The sequence below is a fragment of the Phocoena sinus genome, chromosome 12 (genome assembly GCF_008692025.1).
Source record: "Phocoena sinus isolate mPhoSin1 chromosome 12, mPhoSin1.pri, whole genome shotgun sequence".
NCBI lineage: Eukaryota > Metazoa > Chordata > Mammalia > Artiodactyla > Phocoenidae > Phocoena > Phocoena sinus.
This window is the reverse complement of record NC_045774.1, coordinates 28,219,259-28,244,708: the sequence shown is the minus strand read 5'-3', so window position 1 is coordinate 28,244,708 and position 25,450 is coordinate 28,219,259. Positions and strand designations below refer to the sequence as shown.

Here is a 25,450-nt window from a genome sequence, read left to right as displayed (position 1 = left end):
TCCCCTACTACCTACCCCCCAATCCAACATTGCCCCATCGCCAGGGAGCTGAGTTTTAAACCCTGCAGAAAATCCAATCTCAAATGCCGGAGTCCCCCCCACCCCCCCCCCCACCCCCCTTGCCGCCCCTGCGACAGTGAGGCAGAGCCCGGCGAGCTCGGTTCGGGTGCCCAGGAGCAAGCCGAGTGGGGCGACGGCGGTGCGGCCACCGAAAAGGAGGGGAGGAAGCATCAGTGGGACGTGGCGCGGCCCCGCGCGGCCCATGCCGCCGAGCGGGTTTTGCTCAGGAAAGGGCGCCGCCGCGGCCTCCGGCCGCCCCTCCCTGGCCCCGGGCTATCCGCCCGCGCGCCTCCTGGGCCTCGCAGCGCGCCAGGAGCAGCTCGGCGGCGCGAGAGCCGAAGGGGAGCGGCGGCCCCGCCGGCCGCGCAGCCCGGCGGGCGGCAGACAAGGCTACCGCGGAGGCGGTGGACAGGGCGCGTGCGCACTGCAGGGGCGCCAGATTTGGCGGGAGGGGGAGTGTCCAAAGCTCTTTGTTTGATGGCATCTCTGTTTACAGAGTTTACACTTTAATATCAACCTGTTTCCTCCTCCTCCTTCTCCTCCTCCGCGACCTCCTCCTCCTCCTCCTCCTCTTTCTCCTGAGAAACTTCGCCCCGGTGGTGCGGAGCGCCACTGCGCAGCCGGGGAGGGACGCAGGCAGGCGGCGGGCAGCGGGAGGCGGCAGCCCAGTGCGGTTCCCGCGGCTCCCAGCGGAGCCCCGCGCCCGCCGCGCCATGGCCCGAAGACCCCGGCACAGGTAACGGGGATCCCGGGCGGGCGGCCGCGGGCGGGGGCGCGCTGGGCGCCAGGCGCCGGGAGAGCAGGTGGGAAATGGTTCCCGGATCTTCTGCGGGGCTGTCAGATCCTGCGAGGACCTAGAGCCCCTGCCTTGGCAGCAGAAGCCGCTCGAGGGACTGATGAATGGAAGAGCCTATGCGAGAAATGCATTAGGACGTTGAGAAGCACGCCCTGCGGCTCATTTTGCAAGTTGCACGGGGGTACGTTCTCTCTAGGGGGAAAAAAGCACGTTCCAGCCGGGGGCAGAGCGGTGCCCACCATTCCCGGGGAGCCCACTAGGTCCCTGGCTTGATGCCGCGGGTGTCGGCGAGGGAGTCGCAGCGTAATTGCTGGATGCATTGCGATATGTTTGGACTTGGAAGTGCAGAGCATATGGCAGATATAAGGAAAATGCCGGATTGTATAGTAGCTGCAGGTAGTTCATGTAAATTTCATTCATTCTTTATGGAGGCGAAGAAGAGTGTCAGCTGACAGGCGGCTGGAAAGAAGATTGTAGGGGAGGAAAGGGTCTCTACATTTGCAAACTGTTTTAAGCCCTGGTTTTGAAGGTTCTAATCATTATTCTCTGCGAGGCTTTTACTTCTAAAGCAAACATTGCACACCCGCTCCCACGCACCCGCGACGCACATGTCAACCGCACTTGGGGAGGCTCGCCGGGTATCTTGAATGAAGTGCCCTTACATTTCGGCCGGAAGGAGGGGAATAGGGAGCGGAGGAGGAAAAGACTGGTCCGAACTGTCACTTGCTGAAGCTCCCGCTTCCACCAGTCTCTGGACTTCCCGGACTGGACGCGCCGGAGCTCCCTGCGGGTGGCCGGGTGTAGGCGCTCGCTCGGCGGCCGTCACGGTTGCCACTCAACGGAAAGGGACTGAGGCGGGCAGCAACCAAGGCCGCTGCCGCGCAACCGGGACGCAATCCCCCGGAGCTCTTCCCCTGTGCAAGAGGTCCCGGCGCGGCGCGCGCACGTGGACCCGGCCGAAGTCGCCGTTCCTCCCCGCGCCCAGCTCTGCAGCCTCAGGTCGCCCTGTCGGAGGAGGGGAGAGGGGACGGACCCTCGCCAGGAGGTTTTGGGGAAAAGTCCCTGGAGGCAAAGTAAACCCACCCTCTTTTCCTCGGGTTTCTTGATTTTCTTTTACTTATTTGTTTTCGAATCAGCGATCACGGGTCCTCTTGCAGAGCTAGGAAGTTGCAAAGAGCGTGGGTGTGGGCCCCGCTGCAGCACCCTCGGCCGGGCCTGGCCGGGCGGGGAGCGGCACCAAGGCATGGCCGGGTGCCGGAGAAAAAGGGAGGCTTGGGGGGCCGCTGGCTCCCTGAGCTTCGTCCAGGGCCCGGCCGCGCGGGGCAGGGGTGCTGCCCCTTAAGTGGTTTCACCTTCGCCCTTGGGACTTAACAGTGGAGCAACGGAGGTCACCTATTTTTTCGAGAGCGGAAACTAGGAGGAATAGGAGAAGGAGGGAGCTGGGAAGGGGTGCTGGGAGGAGGCGCGGGGGAGGCTCAGCGCCCCGAGATCTCGACTGTCCCCGCGGGGCGGGGCCGCGCAGGTTCCCTGTGGCTCCCAGGTAGCAGAGAGGGGAGGCGGCCAGGAGGGGCGGGAGCCTTGAACCTGCTTCAGGGGGAAGAGAAACCCGGCTGCGGGCTCGAAGCCGTTTCTTGCAAGGCGAACGTCAACTCGGCAGGGATTATTAACCAGGTCAGCGAAATGAGTCTGAACCCTGTTTCTAGAATCACAGTAGCGGCCACAAGGCACTTCCTCCCGCTCCCCTCCCTTTTCCCAACCCCCAACACTTCTTTTCTTTTTCGTTTCTTTGCACGGTTTGTTTCCTTGACAGAATGTAATATTCATAGTCGTACTCTTGTAACCGCACCAGGTCTAGCAGGTGGGGAGTCGGGTGCATCAAGCTTGAAATCAGCCTTTGAGAGTCTTCTGACTGTTGGGTCTGAGATCTTCTCAGAGCAGATAAAGGAAAAGTTATTTCAGGCCCTTAGTAGAAATTAATCATGCTACTTAGACGACCCGGACAATTGAGAACGAGGAAATCTCATGCAAAGCTCAAAGGCGAGACCCGCGCCTAGCCGGCTGATGGACCCAGGAGCTGACAGTGTGAGCAGCCCTGGGCTCGCCCTGCTCCCCTCATGGCCTCTTCGGGACCTGCGGAAGTTGCACACCAAGTTTTCCCCAAGACTTTGCTTTTGCACATCTCTGATTTTGCACATCTCTGCTTAATTTTTAAGAGTCATGGAAGATGTGGAATTATCCCTTATTAGCCCTGGAAAATACCTTAGAAGTAAAATCCAAGCCCTCTGTATAGGCGAGGAACTGAGGTCGTGAGAGAGAGAAAGTGATTTGTCCAAGTCACGCAGCTAGGTGGAGGCAGAACTAGCACCTTTGCCTCCAGAACCCTAGTCCTGTTTGATGTCTATTCTCTCTCACCTGGTGTAGGCTGCCCCCTATGGGCGGCTGAATTTGTTGCTTATTCCTGAGTGTTGATCTGTTTGCCCAGACAGTGGTGTCCAATTACTGATTTGGAAAACCTAGTCCTCACACCAAGGGAGGGAAAGGGGGAGGTGGTGGAGGGATGAATTGGGAGATTGAGACTGACATATATACACTAGTAGGTATAAAATAGATAATAAAAACCTGAAAAAAATATATAGTCCTCAGTTCTGAAAACGTGATCTCCAGATCCACCCAAACCCCCAAAGTTGAATTCAGTTGAATCTATGACTCCACTTTCAGATTATTCTGGTTTTCTTGGTATCCCTGATATTTCACAAGGGTGCCACCTCATTTGGGGGGCTTTCCAAGGAGTTCCCTATGAACCTTTCCAAAGCTCTAGGATTATAACTTTTTTTTTTTACCTTATGATGCTTGTGCTTTTTATTAAAGGGAAACTACTGTAATTTTTAATCAGAAGTTGGTTTAGAGCCCCTTGTTGACAATGTGAAACAGGATCAGGCTCTTGTCTAAAAGGATAGGTACTAAATGAAAGATAGTTATAGATTATAAACACAGTTTAGTGGTCTTTTTTGTGGTGGCGTTTTAAGTTTGGATCACATCCTACTTGTCGATATGCATCCTGGACCTTCAGATTGTTTCCCAAAATAATAGTTTTAAATTATAAGAACCTCAAATTCAGGATTTTGGGTAAGCATTTTTGCTTGCTTGTAAGGGGTGGGTAATATATACTTGTAAGTTACTTTTGGAAGACAAAACCTGATATGAACATACATTTTCCTTTTAGAATAATGATCTGCATTATGATATTGCTTTATATCATTTTTATTGTTCTTAGTTTGATGGAATTCTCAATATTACAATGATAAATTTTAGTAAATTTTTAAAGATAGTATAATTTTTCCTCATATCTTAAGTTTTATAAGTAAAATTATAACTAAAAGTAAACTGGCTGTAAAATGACTCTCACCTATCCATTATATGATTAATAAACATTATGTATAGAGTTACTTCAAAAGTCATCAAAATTTTTAGTTTTGGTCAAGTAGGTAAAAGAAAAAGCTCTTTTGAAAACAGTAATGGGTTCCTTTTAAACCCACCTGGGGGAATCCCTCAGTTTTGAATTAGGTACATTTTAAGATCTTTCAAAAACCATTCAGTCAGAGGTAGAAAAAACGTGAATAAGATTCTATCATGTGGCCTAATTATTCACTTGGTTACTCTGGAAACTGAGGATTGTAAACATGGCCACAAGTTGGATCAACCTGTCCTGGAGTTTTGAACTGTTTGGTATTAATGTTATTTACAAAGCAGTTTGGTCACTTGATCATTTATCCTTTCTCAGGTTTTTAAATCCTTTCCTTTTAGATTCTCTTAATCTTCTAATCTTTAAGGGATGACTACAATTATATTGTTGGGTGCATTACTTCTTGAATTTTTTTCTCTTAATAAAACACCAGTCCCATTAGGATAACATAATTGAGGGTTTTTTTTAATTGTATTTGGGAAATATTACTTAAATGATGGGACATATACCAAAGGTTTTGCGAGTGTACTTATGTAAAGGACATGGGCTCTCGTTCCTTTTATTGTCCTTAACATTAAGTTTTAAACTTAAACCTTCATTGGTTGGAAGGTTGCCAATTGTGTAACTTGTCACTGGTCTAACATTAACAGCAGGTTTAAACATGCAGAGCAATAGAAAGTGCCAGGTCCTTTGCCGTATCTGTGGATACCAATAACAGCAGAACCAGTTTACAGTCCTAGAGCAACAGAGTGCCAAAAACAGTCTCGTTATGCAAGTTTTCAAAGTTTTATCTTTGTAACCTTTGAAAAGATTGTTGAGGAGTTTTGGTGTAAGTTTTGTAATCCAGTAGTTTGAATCCTCTTGTTTCAGTCCACATCTGCCCATTTTTATTTCTGCAGCATCTACAGTAGTGACGAGGATGATGAAGACATTGAGATGTGTGACCATGATTATGATGGGCTGCTTCCCAAGTCTGGAAAGCGTCACTTGGGGAAAACTAGGTGGACCAGGGAAGAGGTAACTAATCACGTAATCAAAACATGGGGAAAAACCTAGAGTGCATCCATTTATAAAAAACAAAATTTCAGCTAAACTACAGATGTTCAAACTCCTTAGCGGGCTCTCTGACTCTTATCCTAGCCTGCCTCACCACTCCCCCACATGGACACTATACCATCCTTTTCCAAAATTTTTGCAGTTGTTTGAAGGTCCCCTCCTCACTTTGTTTTATCTGCGTTTCCTTCTGCCTATTCTGTTCTTGTCCATTTGCCCCACAAATTCTTACTACTTCTTTTTTTGTGTGGCGGGGGGGTGTTCGCGGGCCTCTCACTGTTGTGGCCTCTCCCTTTGCGGAGCACAGGCTCCGGACGCGCAGGCTCAGCGGCCATGGCTCACAGGCCCAGCCGCTCCGCGGCATGTGGGATCTTCCCGGACCGGGGCACGAACCTGTGTCCCCTCCATCGGCAGGCGGACTCTCAACCACTGTGCCACCAGGGAAGCCCCTTACTACTTCTTCATCACTTGTGAAGACATCACTTCTTCTGTGAAGCCATCCTTGGCTTCCCCAGACAGGTTGGATTCGTCCTCCAACCAATGGATACATGTTCTTATTTATTGTTGCTGTAATGTACATGCCCCCCCACCCAGTAGACTGTAAGTCTGCTGAAGGCAGAGCTAAACGTCTATTCATTTTTGTGTCCCCTGAACCCAGAATCGATTGCCACAAAGTGGGATATTAACAGATGTTCCCTGAATGAATGAATGAATTGCTATTTCCAAAAACAAAACAAAAGAATAAAGCAAAACACTCACAGAACTTGTCTTTTTATAATGGGTTCATTTAACATTCTTGGTATATAATATTACACAGAGAAATATATGTGGATGTCTGTTCTGAAGGCATTCAAAAATGGATGGAGGTGTGTCTCCTTCTCACCTCTCTTTGTCTGCTAGCTTATCAAATCTTGATCTCTATGGGAATGGAAAAATGCTTAGGAGGCAAAATTACTAATGTAAGAGAAAAGTTGCTTTTTCTTCAAAGTTCTTTAAAAAAATTTGCTACGAATTGTAGAAGATTTCATGTTAGAATAAATGGTATTGACTCTTCTTCGGTTTCATCCTGTCCTCCTTCACTTAAACCAGAGCTCTCATTGACAGGCAGACGGGATTTCCAGTGAGGTCCATAGGAAATCCATAATTTACCTATGGAAATTGTGCACTTGGGTGATTCTCAGCGGTTTAGAAGTTCTGTTTGTAACACTGGTTTCCTAATTGCTGTGACTGTGTCATAGCGAGGACTCACATTGTGTGTGAAAGTTACCTTTGCAGGAACATGAGGATTCTCTTTTGCTTGAACATGTTTAGAAAGACACTTGTGAACTGAAAGATTTCACCCTGACGTTTAGCGTCTTCTGTGTTCTAATAAGTTTGGTGTCATTTAAATTGTCAACACATTGATACAAAAGCTAAATGATTTTCTTACATCATACATGCCTTCGAGTGTAATTAAGAAAAGTGATCTTACATTTTTTTATATGAAAGAGGTTGAACTTACTAAACGTTAGACTAGAGCTTGAACTATTTCTTACTGAGAGTCTATCTATTGCCATAGTTCAATGTCTCTTAAGTCAAACACTGGAGTTCATTACTTTTTTCCTACAAAGTAAAATTTTAAAAGTTACCATATGTTAAACATTCAATGCGCCAGGCATTATGCTAAAGTTTTGCGTAATTAACTCACATAATCCCCAAATAACCCTGCTGACATCATCGTTTCCATTGTACAGATGACAATACTAATGTCCAGAAAAGCAAAATGATATACCCAGGTTTATACAGCTAATCAGTAGCTGAGTTAAGATTCAAACTCTGGTCTGTCTGACTCTAAATAAATCTATGCTGTAAACCAGTATATCACCTTAATATTTGTTGAATTTGGTTATTTTTGAGAGATTTTTTTTGGTGGGGGGTTGGTTCCCCTTTAACTCTGACTTGAATAGAGTTGTACAGTAAATGACTGATATCCTAGGATTCCCTTTAAATGTCTTAGGATGAAAAACTAAAGAAGCTGGTGGAACAGAATGGAACAGATGACTGGAAAGTTATTGCCAATTATCTCCCGGTGAGTTAGTAATTTTTTTCTTTCTGTAAAAGGAAATTTTCTCCTCCCAAAGATTTAAATAAGATATTGTAGGAGATGATATTAAGACATTACATATTTGCTTGTATATAAGAAGTAAGGGAGAAATGCCTTATCTGTAACTTATATTTCTTTTGTAATGCATATAATTAAAATTTCTAAATATATTTTTAAAGGATTTTTACAATGTATTTTAAACGTTTGCTTCTTATTTTATCTTTTAATTTTTTAGAATAATATAAATTAGCATTTTGATGATTTGTTGTACGGTAGATGACTAAACTCATGGTACTTCCCCCAAGTCAGCTTCTTTTAAATTTCCTATTTTTTCAATAGCCATAATTTTGGTACCCTGGTTTAAAATTTTAGCGTTCTTTTAGACTTATCATACTCCCCCATCCCCTACAATCAAGCAAGGATTAAGGAATCTGGGATTCCTTTGTTTATTCTTCTCACCGTTCCGTATGTTCGGCCCCTTTCCCTCTTCTCTGGCCAATTGCATTGCCTTCATAACTGGCTTTCCTACTTGTAGCTTTCCACCTTCCCATACATTCCAGACACCACTGACAGATGGAGCTTCATAAAATGCAGCCGTACTTTACTTTTCAAAACTAGCAGCAGTAACTTCAAGTCTCACACATCAGGTAGACTGCCTGGCACATGAGGGCCTTCCCATATGCCTCAACTTACAGCCCCAGTTCTGTTTCCTACTTCCCCTCTGTAAGCAGGTTTGGTTGAATTCATTTCTGCTTTCCCTCCTGAGGGCTTTTGTCCCTGGTGATGCCACCTCCTAAAATGTTCTAGCCATCCTTCAAAGTCCATGCCAAGAGCTTTTCTGTACTCCTTCTAAGGAAACATAATTTCTCCTCCTCAGAAGATGCTCCTTTTTCCACCCCAATATCATTTTACTTTGGTCTCTTCTTGCATATGAATCAAATTCTGCCCTCTATTAGTTAATTATATATTTGTCTTTTACTTCTTACAAGACTATAAACTCTTATAAAACAGGGCCTGTCTTTATTCACCTTTGCTCTTTCCACGATATTAACGCTTGTGGTCCTAAATTGAAGCACATCTCTTAGTTTGAATGGGAATCAAACTTGAGTCATTTAGAGTGGGTTTCCATAGAAGTCCAACATCAATATGGAATCTCTAAGAAGTCCTAATCCATGTGGGTACTTCCAAATGCAACACACTGAGGTTAAGGTTAAGTTAAATTGACAACTAGGTATACAGTACGATGAACCTTTAGTTCACATGGCAGGACTATTTCCCTGAGGATGCAGAGCTTCTAATTTTAGATGCAACTTTGATATATTCTTTGTACGTTCTTTAGCTGTAAGTAATGGGCTCTCCAGATATGCCCTAAACTATGTTCTTGAATGTTTTCACTGCATATTGTCCGTGTGTGATTTTTATTACAGCAGTCTTCATGTGCTTATCACATCGTATCTGTATGACAGTGCACACTTTATCTTATTTGCCTAGAATCGAACAGATGTGCAGTGCCAGCACCGATGGCAGAAAGTACTAAACCCTGAGCTTATCAAGGGTCCTTGGACCAAAGAAGAAGATCAGAGAGTAAGTTCTTTCTCCGTTGGTGTGTGAGTCACAATTATGAATATTCCCCAACATTGTTGACTGTTTCCCAACTTGAAGAAACAGGTAAAGTGTGCAAACAGGAAGCAGAGGACTCCATTCCCATATTTCCCATGAATGAAAGGAGAGTTTTAGAAATTTTCTAAAGATCTTGTAACATGAAGAATGATTACACTGACTCATTACATAACATTAAAACATAGGTTATTTTTGTGTGTTTATCTGAAGGTGATAGAGCTTGTACAGAAATACGGTCCGAAACGTTGGTCTGTTATTGCCAAGCACTTAAAGGGGAGAATTGGAAAACAATGTAGGGAGAGGTGGCATAACCACTTGAATCCAGAAGTTAAGAAAACCTCCTGGACAGAAGAGGAAGACAGAATTATTTACCAGGCACACAAGAGACTGGGGAACAGATGGGCAGAAATCGCAAAGCTACTGCCTGGACGGTAATAATATGTCAAAAAATATATTGATTGGGAAGAATGAGGGAGCGGGTATTGAACATTCTGCTTTAAAATGTATGGTGAGTGAATTACATTTTATCGATGGTAAATGTTTCACAAGATAAACTAGATCCATAGCTTTTACAACTGGAAGAGATCTTAGAGTTTACCTGGTTGAGGACTTCCAGAATCCACCCAACAGTGAGCTTGGGCCAACTTTCCTCAGCCTCAGTTGCCGCATTTGCAAAACAGGGCATAACCTACTTTGTAGGGCCAATGCTAGTATCAAGTAAAACAAATGTCAGAGCACTTTGTAAACTACGAAACTCTAAACACATAGAAGCAAACCAAGGGTAGACAGTTTGTCTTTGGTCTGAGTTCACACAGCTGGTTAAGTGACCAGAAGGAATTTGGCTACCATTTTCCTGATACCGTGTTCATTTCATTATACCACTTGGCTTAATTTTTTCTTTTGAATAAAGAAAGATTGTATTTCTAGAATTATCATACTGCTTCCAGGTTTTTAAATGATGTCATTGTTAAGCTTTCTTTTTAACGAACAAAGCACGAAAATGACCTCATTATGAGGGATATCTATGGAAGCTCATTTTTGTCCCACTTTCCCCATTTAAACAGTTTATAACGGATGTCATTTAGTTTGGAAGATACTAATTATAAATCTTACATTAAAATATTGTAGGATAGGAAATATTTTAAATATTTTTATTCTTGAGCTTCATAACCCCAAAGTGGAGAAAGGGTCATTTCAAAGAAGGCTATGGCTCTCATGGTCTATGCAGTGTTCTCTTGTGATGTTCTGAAACATTTCCTCCCTCCTGGTTCAGTATAAGCTTAGAGAATTCAAGAGGTTGATAAAAGGAGGCCTTTTCTCCCATATGGTCTGAAAGGATATGCTGTTGATTCTTCCCAAAATTTAAGGGGCAATTGAACTTCCTCTTTCTTTAGCATACATTCCCCCACCCCCATCGAAATAGTAAAAGGGAGGCTTAAAACGGTTTTTTTGAATTGAGAAACTGTTTTCCTGAGAATTGAAAAACCTTGGTAAAAATGCTTTGCAGTTTGAAAATATATTGGGGAGTTAGCCTCTTTCCCTTCGGGATCCCATTTTGCATTTTCGCCTCTGGTTATGGTTCCATTTGCCTGGTTACGGAACCATTTGAGGTAGTTTTCAAAAGGTGGGAATTTTTTTTACTCAAAATCTCTGGCTAGTGCTATTCTAGATAAAGAGTAGACGCTGAGATGGCAGCAACGTCATTATTGCTCACCAAACTTTACTGAGTGCCTGTTGTGATGTGTAGGCCCTGCTAAGCCACACTCAAAGGAGTAATCTTCTAGAACAGCCAGAACTTTAAGTTGTATTAGAGTCTTGTATCACAATCAGAATAAACATGAAGGGTGTTGTATTGGAAATATTCTTAACAAGGAAACAAAATGGCTAAAAGATTTCAGCATTTATAGAAAACTATATAAGTTCCAGATTATGTAATTTAGAGAAACCTATCAATTTTTAATTAGGTGATAGTGGAAGCATGATTTTTAGGAGGCAGAGAAGACAGAAACGATTAAAAGGAAAAAAACACTCGTAGTGGACCAAAAGAAAGGGTCTCTGTTAGAAACAGTTTTCTGTCAATTAACTGTAATCTGAATTGAAATTTTTGTTTGTAAAATGTGTATGTGATATATTTCTGTGCAGAACTGATAATGCTATCAAGAACCACTGGAATTCTACCATGCGTCGCAAGGTCGAGCAGGAAGGTTATCTGCAGGAGTCTTCTAAAGCCAGCCAGCCACCAGTGGCCACAGGTTTTCAGAAGAACAGCCATTTGATGGGTTTTGCCCATGCTCTACCTTCAGCTCAACTCCCTCCAACTGGCCAGCCCTCAGTTAACAACGACTATTCCTATTACCACGTTTCTGAAGCACAAAACGTAAGCCATTCCTCAGAATTTAGTTTAATGAGAGAGATGTTATTTTAGCTCCAGGTAATAATGATACCTTTCAGGTGCATACTTCTCGGCTTTCATGAACATGATCTTGATCACGATCAGTCCGAGAGGGGTAGGTGTTGTTATCCCTGATGGGTCCGGAAATGAGGATGTTAAGTGATTTGTCCAGGATTACACAGCTCATAGAGATAGTGCAGACTAAAACCCAAGTTGTTTGATTCTACCTTGCTGCTTCGAATCTAATTTGGGAAGTTAGCTTTTGGATGTAAATTTACTTATCAAGGTACTGCTGAAGAAGAATGGGGGTATGGAGGTGCAGTTGTATCTAATACTTTTCTCTGCTCAAATGAAAAGTGAATGTGATATTACATTTAAAGAGGAAATAGTTTGACCCTGAAATTTAACAGATGATTGTAAGTTCAATTCTGGTAGTGATCTAGCTGAAGTATCTTAATTTATTCATTCAGTAAGTGTTTACCTTCTTACTGTGAATCAGGAGCAGTTTCATGACTGACATCTGACATCTTTTGTCTTCCTTTGAATCGGTGTGATTCTTTCTTCATTTCTTGATATTTATATTTATAGACAAAAATCTTCAAAATGGGTGGGAAAAGAAGAATAAAGAGAAAAAAATCAAGAAACTTGAATCTTAAAATCAACAATAATAAATGGTGAAACTTATCCAAGAATTCAGAGCTCATAAGCAAATTCTATGCAAAACATATTAGTAGTTTTTACTCTTCTCTGTCTGTTCCATATATTTGACTACAGACCTTCCTGACTGGTCTCAGGTGAATGAACTATCTTAAGAGGTGCTATACTCTTTCCTAAAGCTCATAATAATTCACAGAAAAATATTTTTATTTATAAACAGCTAGTGCCATCCGTTTTTACCATCAAAACTTTCATACACTCGTGAATGTATTTTAGATTATATTTTTCTTTCTGTTTTACTCTAAGGAATACTTCCTATCAGGATCGATGAGCACCTTAAATTTCTTTCGCTCTGTTGCTTTAGCTCTTTAACAATTATTAAAGGCTTGGCTAAACTTTCCAATTGGAGTTAGGTTTTATTTATTTATTTTGCTTTGTGAATTTTATCAGAAAAGTGTTTGTTTGTTTGTTTTCCTTAGTCCTAGAGCAAAACTTCAGGAAGCCAACAAGTCCCCTGAAGCACGTGTAACCATGAATGTCTCAGCCTTTGTTTGTTTTGCCTTTTTTTAAAATTTAATTTTATTTATTTTTTTTATACAGCAGGCTCTTATTAGTTATCTATTTTATACATATTAGTGTATATATGTTTTGCCTTTTTGATGTAGGTCTCCAGTCACGTGCCATATCCTGTAGCGTTACATGTAAATATAGTCAATGTCCCTCAGCCAGCTGCTGCAGCCATTCAGGTAAGCCCATTTTAAGGTCATTTCATGAAGAAACTCATTAGCTACTCAAGGCACAGTTCTGTTTCTTTCATCCCAATGATTATTTGCACCTGATCCACTGAAGTTAAAAGAAAAGGGGGCTGTGGGGAGGTGGGCAGAGCTCTGGCCAGCAAGCTACACTTCCGGAGTGAATTAGTGCCGGAATTCTTAGGTTCTCTGATGTTAGAAGTTGAAACAATCCCTCCGTCAGCATCTCCTCTAGCCTCAGGTTTCACATCCCTCCCTTATGTCTGGGATAACATTCAGAGATTTCTACAGTGGCCAGATTCCGTTGGCGTTTGTTCCACGCCAGGGCTCTTTGGGTTCTATGTGGTCCCTCGTGAACCTCGGGCCACGATCATTGTATTTACACTTTCCCACCAGATCTTTGTCTTTTTTTCTCCCTTAACTTTTAATTTCAGAGACACTATAACGATGAAGACCCTGAGAAAGAAAAGCGAATAAAGGAGCTAGAGTTGCTTCTAATGTCGACTGAGAATGAACTCAAAGGACAGCAGGCACTTCCGGTAAGATGTCACCGCCTGCTTGATCTGGGCGGGGGATAACGCTTGACCCCAGTGCTCTTCTGTATCTTTTCCCTTATCTTCTAAATATCACACTAATCAAGACTCTGTATATCCACTAACAATGTTTAAACACTAGAGGTTGCTTGTAATAAAATGCAGTTGGTATCACGATGTGTGTTGACTAAGTTGGAAGTAGTCCTTTTGTGTTGCCATAGAAACTCAATATCCATTTGTGATTCTCATTCTTGATTTTTCTTTTCTTCAGAAGGACTGTAATCAATTCAAAGACTAGCAGAGAAAAAATGAAAATTAGCAATTTAATTTTTTTTACAAATCTGTGTATCTGTTGGGTGCCTATTCATTCGATATTTTCTTTTTCTATTATTCTTTTAAGCTAGATTTTCATACTTTATAATTTCAAATATGATTTGATGTATGTCCAGTATATACATGTAAAAAAAGATATATATTAAATCCCTCCATAAGCAACATAAATGTCTCTCTTTTGTTTGCACACACAAAAGCTGTGTGGACCATTACTGAATTTTGACATCTTTTCTAGTGATTGGGCAGCAAACTGGGAAAGCAGCTTGCACTTTGTAACGTATGTAATTAACCAACAAAGAGAATAAAAGATGGGATACCCAGTAGGTATTCTGAGGAGTAGATTTCTTTTTGGTTAAATAATAAAATGATTATGTGCATATGATATTTCGACCACTTTTTAACTTTAGTTAATGTTTTGCAATTTCTCCTGTTGCGTGGTCATGCTGAAAGGAGACTTCTGTTAATTTGCTCTTCTGCTTTCCTAACCACGTTGATTTGGCAGCCCTTCACTGCATCAGTGCAATCTGTAGCATTAAAAAAGGAGTAGAAGCCACAAGAATATATGCAAATAAAAGCAACTCTAACTCTTGAATCCTCCAGCCTTTTTGTAGGTTAGAATGAGAATAGTTCACTTCTTAATTTGCAGCATTTATGATCCTATTGGAAATTATGTTAAAGTAGATTTTTAAGACATTCCATGTGAGAGTTGTACTTGGTAACATAATCCCTCTATTTGCAGTTTTAACAAAATGATGACAGTGAAGGCAATCCTATAGATGACAGGCTATACCATTATTAAAAAGCAGGGTCTTGCATTGATAGAAGGAAACATCTTGACAACTGTCTCATAGGCGCAAGTTTTGGATGATGCAACGACTTTTATCTTTCCTCTAACAGCATCTGATACCTTGTGCAACTTCATTGCTAAGTTCCTTCTCCCTTTTTCCTCCCCGCTTTTTCTTTATTCCCCCACCCCCTCCTTAGACACAGAACCACACATGCAGCTACCCTGGGTGGCACAGCACCACCATTGCCGACCACACCAGACCTCATGGAGACAGTGCACCTGTTTCCTGTTTGGAAGACCACCACTCCACTCCATCTCTGCCAGTGGATCCTGGTTCCCTACCTGAAGAAAGCGCCTCTCCAGCCAGGTGCATGATCGTCCACCAAGGCACCATTCTGGACAATGTTAAGAACCTCTTAGAATTTGCAGAAACACTTCAATTTATAGATTCTGTAAGTAGAATTTTTAAGGCAAGTTAACGTTTTTGGAAGGGGGATTAGGAAACTCCTCAAATTGTTGCCATTTTCTATGGCGAATATCATGTTACTAGCATATGTTAACGTAAACGTATGACTTTAGTTTCTGTGTATGTATTTTTTCAATATCTGATTTCTTAGGCTACCCAGATAAAAAGGTAGCTTTTCACATATTTCCTTCAAAATGCATATTTTTAAAAATAGTAAAGTTAATGACCTATAAGTAGAGCTTGGGTAATAGGAATGATATTTGGATTATTTTAAACTTGTTTTTTTGTACTTTGTTTACTCCTTTGTGTTTCCCTAAACTTGTGCTTTGCTTTTGGATAGCACATTAAGAATTATGTTCACTCGGAGCTTAAAGCCATCTTTCAATATATTTGAAGTGGTAATATGTTCATTTGTTGGCACATGGCTTTCTCCACAAAACACTGATTCCCAGTCCCAACGGATTCACTGAGACAAACCATCTCTGGTGAAACAAACTTGAATTCAGTATCACAAAAGCAGACACTCAATTCATTTCCTTTGTTTCCCAGTTGGTTAAAAAGCATTTACTGCATCCCCCATCAGACAGAGGATGAACATTGCCAAAATGTGCTATCAAAAAGTCTTCTTTTTGCTTTGAACTGCATGCAAATGATAGAGTGCCAGGAGGTCCCTGCAGCACCAGGGTAGGGCCAGCCTTGAGGCAGCATGGGAGACGCACCATGCAGTGTACCAGAACAACTGTTCATCCCGAAGCTGTTTCTCAGGAGGTCAAGCAAGTGGGCCAGGTGTTTTCTTTGCATTCAGCATCTCTTTCTCAGCGCTGTGTTTCAGGTGATGGCACACATCATGCACACACTGTCTCAAAGTTCTGCGCCTCCCACATTGTTTCAGGATCCTTCATCGCGGGGTGATCTCAGCAGTTTTGAATTCTTTGAAGAAGCAGCTTTTTCACCTAGCCAACACCACGCAGGCAAAGCCCTCCAGCTTCAGCAAAGAGAGGGCAATGTGAATAGGCCTGCAGGAGAGCCTAGCAAGAGGGCGAACAAACGCAAATTGAGTGAGGGTTCACTTGACTTGCCCAAGCCCTTCCCTCCTGCGAGGCCCAGCACAATTCCACGGGTCATCCTTCGAAAAAAGCGGGGCCAAGCCAGCCCCATAGCCACTGGACACTCTAGTTCCTTGATATTTGCTGACGTCAGCAGTTCAACTCCCAAGCGTTCCCTTGTCAAAAGCCTACCTTTCTCCCCCTCACAGGTAGAGCACAATTTCTGCACAGCTGTTACTAATTTTCAACAGACACCTGACCCTTAATAATCTAGAAACTAATCCTTTGGAACAAATGACTCATTACTGTTGTCTTCACTGATTTCATTCCGTTGTTGCCTCTGGCTGTTGCTAAGTCATACTGCCTCCCAGAGTGTAGGCTATCTGTAGACGGACTGATGATTTTGTCATAATTCTCTCTCTGACTTTTTGGTGATTCTAAAGAGAGTTAGTTGCCTGGGATGTGCTTTTATTTCCTTCAAGACTGGAGTTTAACATTTCTATTTCTTCCTCTTCTCCCATCCCTTTAAAAACTTTAACAGATTTTCTGCCTCTTTGTTCACTTATTGTTATGTGATTCACTGACCCAGGGGAGGAGGGAACCAAATTATGTTTAGATAACATTTGAGCTGCAACGAGAAAATTTAAAGGTTCCAGTCCATCTTTAAGTGAAAAAGTTTTGGGAGAAAATGAGGAACAAATGCTTAAGAAAAACAACGTATGTTTTAATTTCAATTTCTCAACATTGGCTCTTCTGAGTCGTGCCATAATATTTTATTGGCAGTTTTTGCCAATGAATGTTCTTATTTCGTACAGCTTTTTTAAGGCATGGAAATTATAATTTTTATCAAAGACTTGTGTTCCTTAATTATGAAAATAATTGAAGCTAAAGGATAATTTGGCACTTTAAAACATTTTTCCAATTATGCCTGTCAAGTCTGTTATAAGAACAACTTAGGTATGAGCAAATGATATGCCCACTAAAAAAGATCTTCTTTTTTTGCTTGTATTTTCCAAACCCTGTTCTGAAGTATATTAGTTCTACAAGACCTTAATGATGTTCCAGAAAAACATCTAAATATATAGGTATATAAGTTTGGGAAACACTGAATCAAACAAAATTAAAATGGTTTCTTTACTGCAGGACCTCTCAAAGTTTTTAACATACGGATGTGCATTGTGAATTTCCAGGAGGAGATTACAATATGTGTGTTTCCCAAATTTGTTTTACCTTGGAACCATTTGAGGAACACCTATTACTTTCCCAGAACATCAGTGTTCTGAGAGATACAGCTTAAATTATTCAAGAATTTTCCACATAATGTCAACTTTATATAATAATGGTTCCTAGATCATTAAAGAGAAAAAACAAAGTATGAAAGAAAAAAATGATTACTTTCCAAAAAAAATCACTTTAACACCTTTAATGTTAAGAAGAAGTGCATCTCATTCTCTTTAATGACAAGTGTCCTTATTGAGAATGTTTTCTTAGGATTTTGCAAGTTTTTCAGCATTGACTCTAGATTTTATTTCTTGGAAATCATACTCCAAATCCCGGGTGCTGAATTGAAATTAAACACTATGTGCTTGTTAACAACATTGTTATCTCATATAATGGGCCAGTAAAACATACCTACTTGTTAACAACATGTCATTTTTAAATTGGGCTGACTAAAGAATCACTGTTTAATGTAAGTATATTTTCTTTCTTCCCATATTTAGTTCTTAAACACTTCCAATAACCATGAAAACTTAGACTTGGAAATGCCTTCTTTAACTTCCACCCCTCTCAATGGTCACAAATTGACTGTTACAACACCATTTCATAGAGAGCAGACTGTGAAAACTCAAAAGGAAAATACTATGTAAGTCCTTGTTTCAAGAAAAAAATTATTTATTTTATTTACTTATATTTAATTAATAGAATATAGTCCCCAAATGTCTGATCTATTTATATGTATGTAATTTTACTGATCCACTTTTATATACACAGTCATGTGTATCTCCACATTGAATATGCCTGTCCTGGGCATGTTAGGACTACCTAGAGGTAGAAGGTAGGAGAATAAACTAAATTACCTTTTGTAGTTCATTTCAAAATTTCCTATATATGGGCTTCCGTGGTGGTGCAGTGGTTGGGAGTCTGCCTGCCGATGCAGGGGACATGGGTTCGTGCCCCGGTCCGGGAAGATCCCATATGCTGCGGAGAGGCTGGGCCCGTGAGCCATGGCCGCTGAGCCTGCGCGTCCGGAGTCTGTGCTCCGCAACGGGAGAGGCCACAACAGTGAGATGCCCGCGTACTGCAAAAAAATAAAAATAAAAAAATAAAATTTCCTATATATGCAGAGGTAATTTTAAAATAACTTTTCCATTCAGTTTTTCTGTTTGTTCAATAAGTCCTTTTCTTCTTCACCAAAAACAAGCTTTTTCAGCCTCCTTTCCTCTTTGATTATAAACTTAAGAATAAGAATGAGTATGGGGCTTCCCTGGTGGCGCAGTGGTTGAAAGTCCGCCTGCCGATGCAGGGGACACAGGTTCGTGCCCCGGTCCGGGAAGATCCCACATGCTGCGGAGCAGCTGGGCCCGTGAGCCATGGCCGCTGAGCCTGGCGTCCAGGGCCTGTTCTCCGCAACGGGAGAGGCCACAACAGTGAGAGGCCCGCGTACCGCAAAAAAAAAAAAAAAAAGAATGAGTATGGTTCTTTACTTAGTTCATATTTTTTTAATCTTATTTTTTCTTTTTGAAATTTATCTATAGATAGGACCTCTTTTGCCATCCCCAGGAAAATTATATGATTAGAAGCCAAGGAGTGATTAAGTAGTCATTTATAGTCAATAAAGCCTTAACCAATTCAAAGAAATGGGAGAGAACATCAATAAGAATTATAAGAAACCTTTTAAAAAAGCAATTTTATTGTTTCCAATATAAAATACACTTTAAAAGGTTAACATATGTTTTCTGTTATGGGTAGATAAGAGATAATGAATGGATAAAATTGATTTTTAAATGACATCAGATCTTCACAATACTTATGGTCATTATAAAGGCTTAGGGGTACTACATGTGTTTTCAGAATGATTAAAGAAAGATGAGAAATATTTTAATGCTCTTAGTTTTGTGGTATGATATTTTGAAATATGTGATTGCACATATTATCTTTTCCCTAACAATACCTATGTGATTCATCATCATACCCTATTCCATATCAATGAGTTTATTGTATTCAGTAGAAAAATATTAAATTTAACAGGTAGAGAAATGTAAGGGACATATGTTCTTTTATATTTAACCAAAACTTGTTTTCCTTTTAAAGTTTCAGAACTCCAGCTATCAAAAGGTCAATCCTAGAAAGCTCTCCGAGAACTCCTACACCATTCAAACATGCACTCGCAGCTCAAGAAATTAAATACGGTCCCCTGAAGATGCTAGTAAGTTCTCACAAAGTTCTTGGGGTTTAGTTGGTTTATTAGCACAGACAGAAATTTTCCTCTGATACAAATGTACCCAATCATCCCTTCAGCCTCAGACACCATCTCATCTAGTAGAAGACCTACAAGATGTGATTAAACAGGAATCTGATGAATCTGGAATTGTTGCTGAGTTTCAAGAAAATGGACCACCTTTACTGAAGAAGATCAAACAAGAGGTAAACACAAGATTCTTTGGAAGGAACAACCCTGCTGTTTTTGTCCCTTGTGGGCAGCTTGATGTGTCTGGGCGAGGGGGGAGGCACTGTGTAACAACACCACTTTTCATAAAAGATTTTCATATAAGATGCAGTTACGAGGTACTGCCAAGCTGTAGGCATGCAATCTTGCACTTGGGAAGCCGAGCCACTTCTATTTCCTTCCTGTTTGAACAGAAAACATGTGAGAGAGTATAGAGGAAAGAGAAGGAAGCAGTTTTGTATTGTACTTTTTAAAATCACTGATATATAGGTGGATGGATGACTGGTTGATACATAGATATTTAATTTTTGGACATCATGGAAAATTGAAACTAATTAAATTAATAGTATCTATTTTTTTGGTCTTTTTGATTTTATTCATTCTAATGAGTGTGGCATTGCACCTCATTGTTGTTTTTTTTTTTTTTGTAGTTTTTTTTAATAGCTCTTTATTGGAGTATAATTGCTTCACAATACTGCATTAGCTTCTGTTGTACACAAAAGTGAATCAGCCATATGCATACGTATGTCCCCACATCCCCTCCCTCCTGAGCCTCCCTTCCACACTCCCTATCCCACCCCTCTAGGTCATCGCAAAGCACCGAGTTGATCTCCCTGTGCTGTGCTGTTGCTTCCCACTAGCTAAATGTTTTACATTGGTGTCAAGAAGCATTTCCAACAGGTTCGATACAGTGCCTCTTGAATTTATTTTCATATAAGGATAAGTGGTTGAGAGACTGGCCATAGATTTACTTTTTCTTCAGCCTTACTGAGATATAATTGACAAATACAATTATAAAGTATTTAAAGTGTACAATGTGATGTTTTGATACATGTGTACCTTATGAAAGGATTCTCCCCCATTGAGTTAATTAACACATCCATCTCCTCACATATTTACCTTTTTTTTCCAGTGAGAACATTTAAGTTCTACTCTTTTAGCAAATTTCAGTTATACAATACAGTGTTAGCAACTATAGTCACCGTATTATACATGAGATCCCCAGACCTTATTCATCTTACAGAAGTTTACTCTTGAGTTTAACAGTTTCATGGGAAGTTCTAGCTCTAGAAACAACAAAGCACTTCCTGTTTGCTTTTAGGTGGAATCTCCAACTGATAAAGCAGGAAACTTCTTCTGCTCAGACCACTGGGAAGGGGAGAGTCTGAACACTCAGCTGTTCACACAGGCGTCGCCTGTGGCAGATGTGCCCGTAAGTTATGACATGTTATGAGATGTGGGAGGCTCACAGAATTCTGTGTGTGGCATGTGGGCCCACTGTGGTTTCGGCATTTAGTGCATCATACTTCTGAATATTCTCTCACATGCTTATTTTCTTATGATTATTAATGTTGAATATAAAGTGAGATTTTCTACACGTGTTGGAAATAGACTGTGTTCCATTGCAGACTTGTTTATTTTCTTTTTTTTGTTTGTTTGTTTTTTTTTGTTTGTTTTTTGTTTGTTTGTTTTTTGTTTATTTTCTTATGATCTGAGTCCTTGCCACTTAAAAAATCTGCTGCGTGTATATACACATTTCCATGAAAACAGAATATTAAGTTTTACATTTTCTTTTAACTTACTTATTTGTCTTCTAAATGTAGTATAGGGTTTCCCCTGCTATCTGAAAGTAGAGCATTCCTATGATACCTTTAGTAGGCCAAAATGACATAAAGCAAAGAAGCAGTTTACCTTCGGACATATCTTGCTAACAGGTGCAAAAATTAAATAACATTAAAAAAAAAAAAAGAAACAAATGTAACAAATAGAAGCAGACTCACAGATACAGAGGACAAACTAGTGGCTGCCGGAGGGGAGAGGGGTGGGGAGAGGGACGAAATAGGTTTCGTGTAGTTCAAGGTAGTCCGTACCTCCGGATTAAGAGGTACGGACTCCCAGTTATAAAGTAGATGTCACAGGGACGTAATGTATAGCACAGATAAGATAGTATTTTTTAATAACTGTGTATGATATGTGATCTATAAAAATATCAACTCACCATGGTGTACACCTGAAACTAATATAATATTTTAAATCAACTATACTTCAATAAAAAGTGAATAAAAATAAGGAAATTGACATAAAGCACAGGTACTCACACAATTCAAAACTATGGGGCTTGATGCTGAGATGCTGAGTGTAGCGCCTGGGGAAGGAGCTTGGTGGTGCCACTCTAACTGCCCAGGGTGTGTGCTGCCTCTGTAACAGTTGTGGCTGCAAAAGAAAAGCGAAAATTCTCTTCAGGTTTCTTTTGGTTAGCAGTTAGTGAAAATATTAGGTACTAATGTAGGACTTTCATAAAAGCAAAGTGGTGTGAAGCGAACTTTTGAATAGCAGGGGATGCCTGTATTTCCTCCTTGCTAAGTTGTCTCCTGTTTGGTTTTATGTAGCATCTAGCATAATGCTAATCACAGTGTCCATAGTAAATTCCCTTTATTGTACCCGATATTGCATTGCTTTGCTTACCACCATTTTTTTTTTTAAACTAACATAATAGTTAACCCTGTTAACTTTTTTTTTTTTTTTTGCGGTACACGGGCCTCTCACTGTTGTGGCCTCACCCGCTGCGGAGCACAGACTCCGGATGCGCAGGCCCGGCGGCCATGACCCACGGGCCCAGCCACTCCGCGGCACGTGGGATCCCCCCGGACCGGGGCACGAATCCGTGTCCCCTGCATCGGCAGGCGGACTGTCAACCACTGCGCCACCAGGGAAGCCCTACCACCATTTTTTTAATAGACTATTTTTCAGAGCAGTCTTATGTTAACAGCAAAGTTGAGCAAAAGGTACGGAGATTTCCCATATATCCCCTGGCCTCACATATGCACAGCCTCCCGATCATCAACACACCCCACCAGAGGGGTATATTTGTTACAACTAGTGAGCCTACATTGATACATCATCACCCTAAGCCCAGAGTTTATGTTAGGGTTCACTCTTGGTGTTATTCGTTCCATGGATTTGGACAAATTTGTACTGACATTTATCCACCACTATAGTATCGTGCAGAGTAGTTTCAGTGCCCTAAAAGTCCTCTGTGTTCTGCTACTATTCATCCCTCCAACTTCTGGCAACCACTGATCTTTTTACTGTCTCTAGTTTTGCCTCTTCTGGAATATTATATAGTTGGAATCATACAGTGTGTAGCTTTTTCCAGCTAGCTTCTTTCACTTAGTAACATGCTCTTAAATTTCTTCTGTGTCTTTTCGTGGCTTGGTAGTTTTGTTTTCTTTTGTTTTGCCCTTGGTTATCCATCGATTTTAAAGTTTGTAACTTGTGAATGATTGCCCTTTCCCCTTATGAAGAATCAAAGCTAATAGCAATTGCTAATATTTATTCAGTGTGTTCTAAGTGGTGAGTAATAGTCTAAGAGCTTTAGATACATTAACTCATCTAATCCTCACAAGGTTGGTAACATTATCATTTCCATTACACCGGGGGGAAACTGAGGCACATGGAGGCTTAGTCACTTACTCAAGATTGTATAGCTTATAAGTGGCGGTTCTGGGTTAGAACTTTAGTCTAGTTCTAAATTCCATACTTTTCACCATTATATTATACTGCCATTAATCTGTAAGTCAAAAATATTTCTTTACCAATATATAAAATAAACATTTCTCTCACCAGAGTTTAGTAAATTTTTAAAAGCACAAATTTATTAATCCATTTAGCAGATGTATTTTGAGTGCCTGCCTCATGCCTAGAACTGTGTGGGACCCTGAAGCTTTTTGCTTTAGTGATGTTTGCCACAGTGGGGATTAGTGTTAGTACATAGTTGAGTTCTCAGTTTAGCTCATTGGGAAGAGAATTTCTGGCAAATACCTGCATTTTTTTCCTGCCAATGTGTATCAACTCACAGTAATCTACTCTCTAAAGTGTTAGAATTGTGTCGGCTCTCCTATTATCCAACCTCATTTAAATTTCAAATTATTCTCTTTCCCTTTAGAATATTCTTACAAGTTCCGTTTTAATGACACCAGTATCAGAAGATGAAGACAATGTTCTCAAAGCATTTACAGTACCTAAAAACAGGTCCCTGGCGAGTCCCTTGCAGGTAATTATTATTCCAACATTGGTATCTTAAAAGTCATTCACTAAAAAAAATTTTTTTTTTTAAAAAAGAAAAACATTTTAGACATAGAGGAGTGACGCTTTTAAACAACTCCCAATGTCTAAAAACCTCCTAAAATTCCTTGTTGCCACTCATATGAGACTCACTGGAAATTTTTTATTAGAGCAGGCTCCCAAAGCCTGATGAAGTGAAACATTTCTTACTGTGACTGAGACTAAGATTGTTAATTACACATGTGTCAATACCTCTTTCTTCTACTTTTAAAGGTTTTATAAAAAATTGGTATAGTTTAATTTTAGTTTCAAAATTTTTTATGTTTTCTGCTCCCTCACTAAGCCATCAAAGCTCAGACCCTGTTTAGATTTTCAATGAAGTTTGAAATTAGATAGCTAGAAAGGAATTACAACATATTTGACTATCAGAATGACAAACTCAACTGTCAGTGTTATGTGGCTAATCTGTAGTTGAACATCTGCTCACGGGTTTTAATATCGAAAGAGATTTCCCTTTTTTGAAGGAGGTGTATGTTGTTGAGATACAACAAATTCCAAATTAACCCTGAGCCAAATGTAAATAAGAATGCAAATTTGTTTCCTTAAATTATTTAAAGCATTTCCCAACATTCAATAGCCCAATACCCAGCCACCTGCTGAGCCCTCCCCTCTATCCTCCTGTGCTACACTGAGGGAAAAGCCATAGCCCCTGCAGCATGCAGAGAACCTGGATTAGGAAGTGGAAAGTCACAGCTGTCCTGTGAGGGAAAGGCACTGTTTTAGGCAGTGTGATTTGAAAGAGTGTCCTGTTCCTGGAAGGCCTTTCCCATCACTGCAGTAGGCCTTCTCTCTCCAAATTGTGAGACCCTTAAGACTACCTCCTTTAAAGCATTTGTGATATTTAGCATTATTTTTAAGAAAGACAAATACAGCTGGAAGGGCTGTAGGCACACTTTGTGTCTTAATTCCATCAGATTGCTCTCCTTGTGGCTTCTATCTGATCCAACTGCTTTGATGAAAGGCGACTGTTGACTGGAGTGTGGACTAGGGAAAGTCTGTCCTTGCGGGGAATCTGGAGTCCTTCCTGAGTCAATCAGGCTTGGGTAGCCATGTGAAGAAGACTCAGAATATGGCAAAGAACTGGAAGATGAGGAAAAGAACAGAAGGGGGACATATGGGGGACAAAGAAAGGGGATTAGAAGGATTATAACCAGAGCATAGAATTTGACTAGTGCTATTAGTGCATTAATTAAACTAGGTTGAGTTTTATGTATATTTTGTAACATAGGCTAGGATCTGACCGATATTTATAATAGTATAAAAAAAGTGCATTCTAAGTGGCAAAGTGCAACATATATATATATTTAGGGACAGTTATCATTATGTAGGTTGAAAACCCCTGGTTCTTTCCCTAAAACTAAATCCTAAAGCTTTTGGCCTAACCAAATGGTGTTTAGCAAAACCTAAATCTAAACCTTTATGCAGATATAAATAAAATATATCCAGCCAAACATGGTACAGATATAAAATATACATATTACATAAAATTTGGCAAGAGTGTCAGATTTCTAAAAAATAGGTTGTCTAATTTTTACCTTGAAGATTTTAATGATACTAATTTAAAAAAAATCAGTATGGAACTTTATTATCAGCATATTTATATTTTATTTGATGGAA

At 40.7% G+C, this 25,450-nt stretch overlaps 1 protein-coding gene across 4 annotated transcripts in view; it reads left to right on the top strand.

Moving 5' to 3' along the window:
• Window positions 1-567: 567 nt before the first annotated feature.
• MYB (MYB proto-oncogene, transcription factor) overlaps window positions 568-25,450 on the top strand; it is a 35,394-nt gene continuing 10,511 nt past the window's right edge. Inside the window, exons 1-15 of one of the 4 annotated variants that reach the window (XM_032651812.1) lie at window positions 669-796; window positions 5,219-5,336; window positions 7,369-7,440; window positions 8,947-9,039; window positions 9,286-9,506; window positions 11,218-11,452; window positions 12,790-12,870; window positions 13,311-13,415; window positions 14,727-14,981; window positions 15,888-16,250; window positions 17,763-17,905; window positions 19,354-19,468; window positions 19,561-19,686; window positions 20,811-20,921; window positions 23,655-23,762. In XM_032651812.1, coding sequence (XP_032507703.1) covers window positions 774-796; window positions 5,219-5,336; window positions 7,369-7,440; window positions 8,947-9,039; window positions 9,286-9,506; window positions 11,218-11,452; window positions 12,790-12,870; window positions 13,311-13,415; window positions 14,727-14,981; window positions 15,888-16,250; window positions 17,763-17,905; window positions 19,354-19,468; window positions 19,561-19,686; window positions 20,811-20,921; window positions 23,655-23,762 — 2,169 coding nt within the window. In that variant the 5' untranslated portion in view covers window positions 669-773. Of the gene's footprint in view, window positions 797-5,218; window positions 5,337-7,368; window positions 7,441-8,946; window positions 9,040-9,285; window positions 9,507-11,217; window positions 11,453-12,789; window positions 12,871-13,310; window positions 13,416-14,726; window positions 14,982-15,887; window positions 16,251-17,762; window positions 17,906-19,353; window positions 19,469-19,560; window positions 19,687-20,810; window positions 20,922-23,654; window positions 23,763-25,450 lie in introns of all 4 variants that reach the window. The other 3 variants (XM_032651808.1, XM_032651810.1, XM_032651809.1) reach the window with 3 other exon arrangements.